The 12,084-nt window shown below is 38.0% G+C and overlaps 1 protein-coding gene across 1 annotated transcript in view; it reads left to right on the top strand.

The window, feature by feature from the left end:
- Nucleotides 1-12,084, top strand: part of LOC107672273 (zinc finger protein ZFPM1-like) — a 72,701-nt gene extending 60,617 nt beyond the window's left edge. Inside the window, exons 2-3 of the mRNA XM_016465403.1 lie at nt 6,276-6,419; nt 11,311-12,084. Coding sequence (XP_016320889.1) covers nt 6,276-6,419; nt 11,311-11,477 — 311 coding nt within the window. The 3' untranslated portion in view covers nt 11,478-12,084. The remainder of the gene's footprint in view (nt 1-6,275; nt 6,420-11,310) is intronic.

Below are 12,084 nucleotides of genomic sequence, written 5' to 3'. Positions count from 1 at the left end.
ATAATAATTATGCATGCACTGTATTTTTCCTCTTCTGCTGTCGAGGTAATGCAAGAAATGTTGTGATTGGTTGTCAAGGCAGCCAATCAGAATTTAGCAGCCTCTGTCTCTGATTGGCTGGAATTATGGCATATTGTAATGCTGGGTTGTGTTGAGCACGTGAGCTGTTGGCATTTAGAGAGCACTGAGGGCTGGCATCAGGTGAGCAAGCTTGTGAAACGTTGCACGCGCAAAAGTGAAGGTCTGCACACATCCAAAAACGTATTTTAAATGCAAAATTGATTTTCGTGCGCTCTAAATACTTTCTTCTTTGCGAGATAAACATTTGACCGTTTCATTTGAGTAAAACTATCCTCATATCATATACACACAGAAATGTAAAGGTATTCACGGCAACCCGTCAAAATAAAAGTTTGGTTTAGTTTGAAGGCATTGCGGCAGAAATATATTACTATTGTTCAGTAGAATGTACGTAACAGGCTGCTACTACTACTACTAAAATGATTAAAACCTTATTTTTAAGGAATAATCAATATTTCTTCAATGTTTTAATTGTAATATTAAATTACCTTTATTTTCCAAAAAATACAATTTGTTTAATTTTCATTACTTAAAAGATAGATGAAATGAATGTTTTATGCCTTAAAAAATGTAAATACACAACACAGAATTTCTGAGCAAAAAATCATAAGGCTATTGTAAGAATACATGAAACTTGTTTTTATGCTTTCAAATAATTAGACATGCTAAAACAGAATTTGGTAACAATAAAACATAAGGTTGGAAAAAATAAAACATTTCATAGGGCCCTAAACATGTAATTTTTGTTCAACTTTTAATAAATTGATGTTAAATTGTTTGTTTCATGATTTTAATTAATTAGACATGCTTTTTGATTACTAAAATTTAATTTAACCATTAAAAAGGAGTCCAGAAAAAAAAACGGAACTGAAAATTCCTCTTTGTGAGCAAAATCTCTATTAAAGGATTTGTTTAAATCGTTCATTAAGGGAAAAGTCATGGAAATGGACTTTTCACTCCTTTCATCTATGTGAATGTGAAATTTTGAATGTGAGAACCACAATCTTATGTAATAACTTGAAATATTATTTTTTTCCCCCTGAAAATAAAGTTTATATATGTGTTATGACAGAAATAGTAAGACTGTATATTAAGCGCAAGTGAAAATAGATGTCAGTAGTATTTTGGCTGGGCTTTTTTTCCTCTACAGGAAGGCTCTGATAAATTGGATGAGAGCAGGTTTGTTGATCTGTACTTGCAGAGGTAGTTTTTCTCTCAAAGAGGCATGAGAAATACCCTCAGATGCACCATTCATCTCTATGGCGACCCGTCTGGCTTGTAACCTTAGAGATATCATTGCCGACAATCGCACCTGCCCTCCATGGACACAAAGAACAATTTCCAGAGGAGGGGTAAAATCTGATTTCTCCCTTGTTCGGTGAATCCATCTCTCTGTTTTTATTCCTCCATTCTTCCTCTCTCTTTCAGTCTCCAGCCCTATCACCTCTCCTTGACCATTATCTGGCAGACAGCTCCTGCTCATTAAGGAGTTAATTTTCTTCTCTCTATCTCTGATTAGTATAGTTGAACCTAAAGCACTGTGAATTCTTTAAATTTTCCCTCCCTGTTATCAAAAAGAGAAAAAGAGGAATGGGGCATATTTAATCGTTTAAGTAGTCTTCCTGGGGAACTGCTGCTGCCGTTTCAGTTTTTTTTTCTTCCCTCTTCCCAGCAATGTAAAGAAATCCTGCCGCCCAGCTCAGTAATTCAGTTTTTAAAGCATGGAGGGGAAAAAAAAACGACTTGATGAAATTCCACTATCAGCTCCGAACCAATATGCAAAATATCTCGCTGGAAATCAGATAGCTATTATGTTTTCATTTCCACGTCGGCGTATTTGCTTAATGAAGAGGAGACAGATCAGACCGGTAGAGTCTGCAGGAGGCGATAACCGGGAACGGCTTGCAGCTATCCGCACAGAGTGACGCTCCCAGTCATAGAGAGAGAGAGATGAAGAGTGAAAGAAAGGAGAGAGTAATGGGGAAAGGAAAGAGCTTGCAAGGCGAGAGAGAGGCAGAGAAGAGGTAGAGACAGTAACGTGATGGAGGGATGTAAAAAACAGAGAAGGAAGCGTAGAGTGAGAGAAGAAGATAAGGAAATCGAGGGATGTCTTTAAAATCTGCCTCTTTGCAGTGTCCTGGGCCCATGGCTGTTTGATGTTTGACAACCTGCTGACAAATCCACGGCGAGGATCTGTCAGGCCTGTTTGAAGTGCTCCGATGCCCAGCGCACATGAATATCATCACCACACATTATCACCTTAAAATAATCAGTCATTATCATAAGTATTATAATCACTCATTCGTGTGATTTGACTGATGGAAATGAGAACAGTATCTTCCTGCGCTGTTTACTTTTTTTATTTCATTATTAACAAGCCTCGTCAAGTATAACTATATTATTTGTTCTGTGTTCGTGCTCTCAAGAGTTTTTGATTAATTCTTCTTTGATCTTACTCTTTATGTTCATGCTTTGGCAAATACAAAAGATATCGTGTAAATATACTGTGGTTCTGGCAGTGTTTTATTTACAAGCCTCTCTCTCTCTTTTAAATTTTAGTTCAGATTTTTTTTAAATGTTACACATTGTTTACTTAACTTCATGTCTTTCGAAACCTGTCTGACTTCCATCCGTTTATTGTAAAAGGAGTTATTTACAGAAGAATATCCAAGCATCACAAAAGTGAATGGTGACCATTACTGTTAGGCAATATTTTGAGTACGATTTAAATATCGGTCTGTTTTTCACATAAAACTAATGTACGGCCTCAATAAATGTCGAATATAGCGCATAGGGCATTTAGATTATTTTATGATGTTTTTATCCACTTTCATTATATGTATAAGAGCAGCATGAACATTAATCCAAACGTCTCATTTTTGGATTGCACAGAATAAGAACTGTGTCTATCTGTCTTTTATTATTATTTTTCATTGTTCTGCATTGTGACAACAAATATTCCATGTATGAGGTAAAAAATTGCATGCATAATAATTCAGCAAAAATAATCAACAAAATGCTGTCACAATACTTTTAGATGGAACATAGCATGTCACACTACTGGACATCTTTAAATATTTAATAGATACCACCCACGTACAAAAAAATGAGTTTTTGTGGCAAGCTTGCTCTGTAGCCTTCAATTGTAAATGTATGACTGTGTAAATAACAACACAACATGTATAAAAGCACAAATATTCCTTTAAAATTAGTTAATCTAACAGTTGATACTGTGGGTCCTAGACACTCCACAGTGGAAGCTGTTAATTTAGTACAATGATTAATAATATTGCATCGCTGCCTCACTTTAAGTGCCTGCTTCTAATTGTAAATGGTGTCTTGTCAGTGATGAGACACTTATGCCCTGTGCCTGAAGTTTTACTGAATGAACACAAGAGTGCTATTCACTACCTCCTTTCACACCGCATGCTGTGTTAGCAGAAACAGAGATGGCGTGAGTCTTGGCAAAGCAAGTGAGAGTCCACTCCTGTACGTCAGCGTGTCCGCAGAGGTCCTGCCAGTGCTGCGCAAGCCCTGAGGCTCCCAGCTTATCTACGGCTCCAGCGATGCTGGTGACACGAGTCTCATCCAGCCAGGTCTCTGTCTCAGCGCTCGACTGGCTCATCAGTCATTTCAGCACATTTTCAGCTGGCAGATCAATAGCTCCTTTTACCTGTCTGTATATAAACTGATTGGTCTTCTCATCAGCTGTTTCAGTTCTAAGGTCAGTTTTAAATGATACATTTGTGAAGTCTCCTTTTGATTTATGCGTGATTCTGTGTTTTCAAGAGCCCGCCGGGATCCGGTCTAACCCCTGTATCCATCTAAGTAATATTACTAAGAGTGTTTTAATGCCCTTGGCTCTGATCAATGTGTGTAGCCACTTGTGCTTGAAATTATAAGTCAGGTACCACAATACTGTCCTGAACACTCACACACACACACACAGACAGAGGCTCCCAGTTCTCCTAGAAGTATCTTTCTTCACAAGTCCCTGATTTCCCGATACAAGTGGTGTTCTTTTTTCCGCTGTGTTTGGGCTGTTTGGTAATGTGGTGATTAACGTGAGGGTGAGGAAGTTTGTTCATTTAATCAGGGCTCAGGTTTGATGTGTTGTCTCCTAGTTTAATCACTGCCGCTAAGCGCACTGGTTTGATATGGACGGGGCCGCTTAATAAAGCCCTATCTCCTCCGCCTTCATCAGCTTTCTCACTTTGTTCTGCCTGTTCGAGTGCCAGTTAGAACTCAAAAGTGTATTTCTTTCAGTTCATCATAATGGACAAAATGGGGGCTTTTACAATTTAAGGTTTAGTCCTTAAACATGGACAGAAAGCAGAAAGTAAGCATTTTTTTAATTAAACAATTTTATAATATATGTTTTACATCATTACATTTAATTATTATTTTTGCAGGTTTAAATTATATTTCAGTGCAATCTCCGATATTTATCTCGCTGTATATATCAAAAAGCACTCCCAGTTCTAAATGTTCTTGAGTGCCAGATTTTTTTTCCTCTTTTTTTTTTTCATTAAATTTATGGCAAATAAAGTTGTTTGCTGACATTTTGCCGATGTAGATTATCCCTTTTCTGTGTTCAGTTCTGTGAAAGATACATATTATTCGTCGTATAAGATGAAGAAAGAGGGTGAGCAGAAACATTTTCCGCGCCATTTGATGTCAGAAAGCAGTGATGCGGCGATTTATTCATTTAACCAGAGCAGTAATAGGAAAGAAAATCATAATTCAGACTTACATTTAAACACGAAATGTAATTGGAATTTTAAACAGAGGAGCCCCTTTGTACAATTATGATTAAAGGCAAATTAATTGTATGAAAATGTCGCCACAGATATAGAAAATTAGATCTAGCAAGGCCTGCACTACATTCTAAAAATATGGCATATGGGATCGATCTTTTATACTTTTCTCTCTCACGTCTTTTATTACTGAGGTCCAAATCGAAGTGTTAATTTTATCTGAAATTACAGTGAACCATGCAGGCGTGGAAGTCGAAATTAGCCTAAAGATGTTTCATTTACAAAGACAGAAACACTTTGTCAGGGAGCGATTGTTTCTAAGCATTATCTCCGCCTCGTTTTAATTGCTTTGGAAGTGAAATTAACAGAATTAGAAAAATTGCCTTTGCCTTTTTCTACAAGGCTCTTTATTCACGGGTATTGTTGTGTGCTTTGTATAGATTATAGGCCTCTTTGTTCTAGGAAGTGTAAATATATACGCCTCCAGTCACGGCTTTAGCTCCAAACAATCCCCTCTCTGTTCATCACAACTTAATGAAAATTAATTTACCAAAAACTGTGGTAAAATCCGATTTTCCAACCCCTGGTAATTTTGCTTTAGATGCCGATGTGTAAAATAGTGGGTGTCCTGGTTGAATTAAGCGCACTGAGAATGTGCTTTGGTGAATTTATGTGCTTCTTCTCAACACAGTAGTTTTGCTCATCTTAAACCTCATTAGAATAACAATATGGCCCGGCGACGGTTGAATTAGCATGCAAAGCACTGTGGTGTCCACTACAGCAGCCCTCGTCTACATATTGCATTATAATATTCTTGGAGAGCTCTTTTTATTGTATAGCTTGTTCTCTCTAAAATAAATTAATTTAAAACTGATTTTATGTATATATATAAAAAAAAAAAAAAGTATGTTTCACACAAGTAGTTTTATCACCAAACTTAACCTCCTGGAAAGGTTTTTTTTTAAGATCAGCTAATTAAATGTGTTTTTAAACACCAACGGTTGGTTATCTCATCATGGTTGGAAAATGTAGGGTTTTTTTGTTCAACTGCTGCCAACTGGGAATGTATTGAGTTATACAAATGAGTTAATCACCCTGTCCAGTGATTATAGCACACACACAACGTGTGCATTTACTTCCTTGTGGTCTGAAGCTCTGGGATTTCCAACCAATTAAAGCTGTAAAAGGGTTGTAAGCAAGAAGATTTGAAATGAATCAGAATTTTCTTTCTTAATCATGTACTTTATCACTTTTTATTTACAGAACACCCTACTTCCTGTAAGACATTAACAGGATATATTCGTATTATCTGAAGCCTCTCATTTGAGGCTTTGGCATGATATGGGATCTTTTAAAAGGCCTTTTAATGTCGGACGACTTTTATTTTATATCGCTCTTTTCTTTATGACCCCTCTCTCTCTCTGTTTTTCTCTGCAGGCTCTATTGGGGATCTTAATGGAGGTGAGGATCCATCTGATGATGTAAGCATGTCAGGAGAGGAGGGCGGAGCTTCAGACCAGGAGGACTCTGCAGAGTGTGACGGTTCAAGTCCACCTTCATTTACACCACTTTATAACGAAGGTGAAATGGCGCATGCTAAACCGGCTGTTGTATGAAAAGCATCAGAAGCCCAAATGTTCCCAACAGTGTGTTTATGGTCTGACATAACCTGTACTGTTTTGTGATGAAACAGTTCTAACACTGATGTCTATTGATAACAGTATTACACATCTCGCTCACGTCTGATTTTCCGTAAAATGGGTTCGTTTTGTCATGTGACTTAAAGGGATGGTTAAAGGATGCAATAAAAATGTACTCACTCTCATATTGTTCTAAACTTACTTGCCTTGTGTGTGTTTTTTTTTTTTTTTGGGTGGAGCACAAAAGGAATTTTTTTTAAGCATCTTCATACTCTTTTTTTCTATACATCAAGCTCCAAAAAGGACAAAAAAAAAGACTTTTTAAAGTCCTTTTTGGAGCTTGATGTGGTCACAATGAATTGCCATTATTTGAAAAAGCAGCCTAAGATTCTTCTAAAATATATTTTTTTATGTTTTATGGAAATGTTTTGGACTGAGAGAAGAGTGTAAATAATGACAGAACTAATAATTTATGAAATAACTTGATGAAAAGGAAACACTCACTGGATGAGGCAGAAAGCTTTCCTCTGAAGAGAGTCCATTCATAACTTAAAATTAGATTGTTTTAATACCTGGTTTAGTTTCTGGAAGTGTTATAGACATAGAAAAATTAGGTAATGAGGTAAAATTATTCAGTTTTTTCAGACATTAATGTATATGGTTTCCTTGTTGCATTTTCTGTCTGTTTTTCCAGTTCTAAGATATTTAAGTCACATTTTTAGTTAAAGGGGTCGTATGATGCTGCTAAAAAGAACATTATTTTGTGTATTTGGTGTAATGAAATGTGTTTATGCGGTTTGAAGTTAAAAAAACACATTATTTTCCACATACTGTACATTATTGTTTCTCGTCAATGCCCCGCCTTTTTTAAATGCGTCGATTTTTACAAAGCTCATCGGTCTGAAAAAGCGAGGTGTGCTGTGATTGGCCAGCTATCCAGTGCGTTGTGATTGGCCGAATACCTCAAGCGTGAGACGGAAATGTTACGCCCCTCACCATACTGTTGTATTCCCTCAGCGACCAGCACAGATCAGCTCTAGGCATGACGAAGCGGATATCGTCCTCTTTTGGAAGACCAAACAAAGTAGTTTCGCTTTCACAACGAAGCACACAGCGTCTTCAGGATATGGCGGCGGCAACAATACTACAGTGAGAATAAAAGTTACGCCTTCTTTCTTTGCGTGAACATTTGGGCGGTGTTATGCAAATCTTCCCACAGAGCGACGTAGGTATGTGGGGGCGTGTTAGAACGAGCCGTTTTAGGTAGGCGTGGCTGACTCTTAACTTTTATAAAGAATATCTCTTTGGATTTGAGACTTTAGTCTTTGCAACTTTGCAGATCTTCTTTATGCACCAAGAGCTTGTAACACTCCAGACAAGCAAGAGAAAGGAAAAATTGAAATCGCATCATATGACCCCTTTAAGATTTCTGTTTTTCCCTTTTTTTTAATCTGGAAAATTCCTGTTCTTGTGAAATTGAAGACTGAGGAGATAAGAGCCGGTTCATTGGCTGCTTTTGATAAACGCATGGGAATTCTGTCAGGTGCTAATTGTGACTAGTTTAGAGATTGCTCTGTTTTGTTTGTGCATTTAGACATATGTGACCCTGGACCACAAAACCAGTCATAAGAGTCAATTTTTCGAAATTGAGATTTATACAATCTCAATAAATAAGTTTTCCATTGATGTATGGTTTGTTAGGATAGGAAAATATTTGGCCAAGATACAACTATTTGAAAATGTGGAATCTGAGGGTGCAAAAAAATAATCAAAATACTGAGAAAATCGCCTTTAAAGTTGTCCAAATGAAGTTCTTAGCAATGCATATTACTAATCAAAAATAAAATTGATATATTTACGGTAGGAAATTTACAACATATCTTCATGGAACATGATCTTTACTTAATATCCTAATGATTTTTGGCATAAAAGAAAAATCAATAATTTTGACCCATACAATGTATTTTTGGCTATTGCTACAAATATACCCCAGCGACTTAAGACTGGTTTTGTGGTCCAGGGTCACATATGAGTATGTGGTATTCACAAGTTTGTATTCGAGGTGATATTTGTCATCCTCCTATTTTCTGGTGTGAAAAGAGGGTCTATGTTAAGGTTTTTCTTTAGCTCTTTTTTCCCTCTATCAATCTCTCGCCCCCACCCCTCGGGGCTCCACTGTTGCCCGGTGCTGCTATTATCAGCCTCTGTAAATCAGCCGTGTTTGTCGAACCTGCTCTTTCAACCTGCGATCAATACCAGGTCTTTATCAGGCCAGCAGTGGCTAATAAAGGCAAGCTCCCTTATCCACCATCTGGGAGAGAAAGAGACAGGCGATAACCAACTGATAACTGCTTCAGAAAAACACTCAACCAGTCACAGGACACACAGTGCCGATAACCACCTGTAAAACAAAAATATAAACGAAAGTACCACCTTTTAATAATCGTTAATGGCAGAGAGGCTGCTGGTTTCCATGTGAAAGGGTCAGTCTGAAGCGATCCGAAGAAAGATCTGATGAACTCCTCCTCGTCCATATCAGCAGAGAAGCTGATAAACCTTAAGTAAAGATGGCACCGTGTTCCAGAACACCTTTTGTTATCTCAAACCCAGTGAGGAGGCCTGATCCGGCTTATGGTTTTGCCGAGGCTGAAATAGTTAACTGGATGGAAACATCTCAGCTAGCCCCACTTTGGGCACCATGTTGGACTCAGAGATGATACAGTTGAGCCCTTCGTAACGTACAAGAAAAGAACTTGACCCTGCCACGATGATCTGTTTGGGAGAAAGAACTTACACAAAATTGACTAAAAAATGAGGCCAGCCAGAAAGAATGGAGCAAGTTGGGTGACTTTGCCCTCCAGGTGTGACAAAGGAAGTCGCTGTTATCAGATGAAAGGAGGTTGTTGGGTTGGGGACATGGTGTGTGGGTGTGTGTGTGTGTGTGTGTGTGTGTGTGTGTGTGTGTGTGTGTGTGTGTGTGTGTGTGTGTGTGTGTCAGTATGTGTGTGTTTGCATGTGCTGGTAGACTAAAGAGACTGTCGAGGAGCCAGGATGGTGGCAGCACCCATCCACCCCACCCTCTTTTCCTGATACCTGCCGTCTCTGCTCAGATGATATGGGAGATTATATTGATAATATTAAATGCAATAACTGTGGCTCCAGCTCCTCTCCCCACGCTGAGCGCTGCAGGATAAAATCAATGTGCCATTCAATGTGATTTATAGCTGAAAATAATAGGGCTTCTTAAGCAGGGAGGGAGGCGCGTCACAGGACGGCATACAGGACGGGATGGGCTGAGAATGGCGGTTGGGCCTGGGTGGAATTGTCGGGGTTGACGAGAAGGGCGTGTGCATGTGTGATTTATTTGATGATGAAGATCTAATCTTCAACCTGTTGCATTAATAACAGCAGCTCTAACCTGCGTCACGCAGACGGACATTTATGGCTGGTATCGATCGGCAGCTATCGCTGTTTATCGCCACGGGAATGCAAGGGTAAACATCCCCTTTGTGCACCACAGATGAGCTGTAATCGAGGTGGGGTGAAGGGGAGGGAGTTGGGGAAGGGGAGAAGGAAAAAAGTGGAGTGTGGGAGAGAAGAGGACAAGAAGTCATATCAGTTTACTCGTATACATGCAACAGTGGCACTCAACCAACCGAAAGAGAGAGAGACTGCTATCAGCAAGGTGATCGCTTTGATGAAAGAGAATAACTAATCATTGGCATCAGTGTGTGGGAGATCTGTACTGTCTTTCACACTGATGAAAAAGATTGGCCTTAATAAAATGAAGACGCTGGCCATCTGTTGGCAGGGGTTTCCAGTTCTCGCTTGGTAAATCAAAAGGGCTCGGGTGTATTGCTGAATGACACAGGCCTCTCTTTCAGCCACCTTTGATCATCAGAGCAAGACCACTGCACTTGTTGAGTATAAGAGAACTGTTCAACATAAAACATGAAAAAAGATCACACTCAGGATCCAAAAATTATTAATCATTATATGCTAAAAGTGCTAAAGTTAATTTAATAAATAACAATTAAAAATAAAAATATTGATGTTTAAAATTTTATATTATTTCATATTATATGACATAAAAATATACACTACCATTCGAAAGCTTTGGGACAATAACGTTTTTGTTTTGAAAGAAATTAATACTTATAATACTTAAAAAATACTTATTAAATTATTGAAATAAATTCAGCAAGGATGCATTGATCAAACTAATTTTAACATTGATAATAATAAGAAATGTTTCTTGAGAAACAATGAAGACTGGAGTAATGGCTTCTGAAAATTCAGCTTTGCCATCACAGGAAAAATGTATATTTAAAAATATATTAAAATAGAAAACAGTTATTTTTAAGTTGTAATTATATTTAACAGTATTTCTGTTTTATTGTATTTTTGATCAAATAAGTGCAGCCTTGATCAGCAATAAGAGAGTTCTTAAAAAAAAAATAGTTTTTTAAAAACTTACCGGCCCCCAACTTTTGAACAGATTTGTGGTATTATATGATAATAGCATATAATAACATAATGATTATAACAAATATAATGATCACTCTGATCACTCTGAAGTAGGTTAATTTGCAATAATGACTAATTGATTATTCCATTTATTTCATGTCGACTTAACAAATAACTAAATATTTTGTTTATTTTACTTGTCATTTTACAAAAACTTTTGTCTCCAGAATGCTGTGATTGACCGATCAGAACAAGTTCTTCAGATAATATAGCACAGAATTAAATTGCACAAACATAAACATTTCAGAACAGGACTAAGAAATATGTGTGATTTTTGATGTATTATTTTCATCGGCTTTCCACAGAGCCAAGAACGCACGAGTCCATTTCGGTGCCGGATGAGGGTGGGGAAGATGAGAAAGGAACGAAACGCTGTGCAGAAGATGAGGAGGAGGAAGGGGCAGATGGGGAAGGGGAACCCCAGTGGAACGGCCCAGGTCAGTCTCTATCTGTCCCTGGAGTGTTTAGCTGATGCATGAGTCACTGGCTTCTCAGGAAGGGCCAGCCGTACTCATACTGTCAGCTTGGCGGCCATGACTTTATCAAGCTTCACATTTGAAACAGAAATGAGTCAGTCTGAACTGCCTGTAAATTTTGTAGTAAGTACTGTCATTCTCGTATCTCTTTTGTGAACCTACTGTACACTTCCCAACAATTAAGGCCCCGATATACTTCAAACAAAATCGAAGAACAAACTGATGTGACATCATATCAAACAAAATCATGCCAAAACGAAGTTTGTTTTGTTTTCGTTTTGGGAGTTCGAAACGGCTTGCCAAAGCGAACTCTCCTGAAAAGTTCGCTCCAGCTGCAAAACACCTTCGTACTGCCATTGGTCTGTGATAACGTAATAGGAGGTGTGTGCTGAGGCCCCGCCTTCTTTCATGCGAAACTCTTTTCTGGCTCGTTTCATCTGTTGAGTCAGTCGAGGTAAGATCTCCATGAGTGAAAACATGAATACACTGGAGAACCGCTTTATAGTAAAAAGTGAAGTTGTGCTTCTGATGAAATGAGACACTGACACTGTTTTTCATGTTTGATACTGTAAAGCTGCCTAGTTTGAAGCAATCTATTGAATA

This window comes from Sinocyclocheilus anshuiensis, unplaced genomic scaffold (genome assembly GCF_001515605.1).
Source record: "Sinocyclocheilus anshuiensis isolate Anshui unplaced genomic scaffold, SAMN03320099.WGS_v1.1 scaffold997, whole genome shotgun sequence".
Classification (NCBI taxonomy): domain Eukaryota; kingdom Metazoa; phylum Chordata; class Actinopteri; order Cypriniformes; family Cyprinidae; genus Sinocyclocheilus; species Sinocyclocheilus anshuiensis.
The sequence above is the reverse complement of the archived record's forward strand: the minus strand, read 5'-3'. Positions and strand labels throughout refer to the sequence as shown.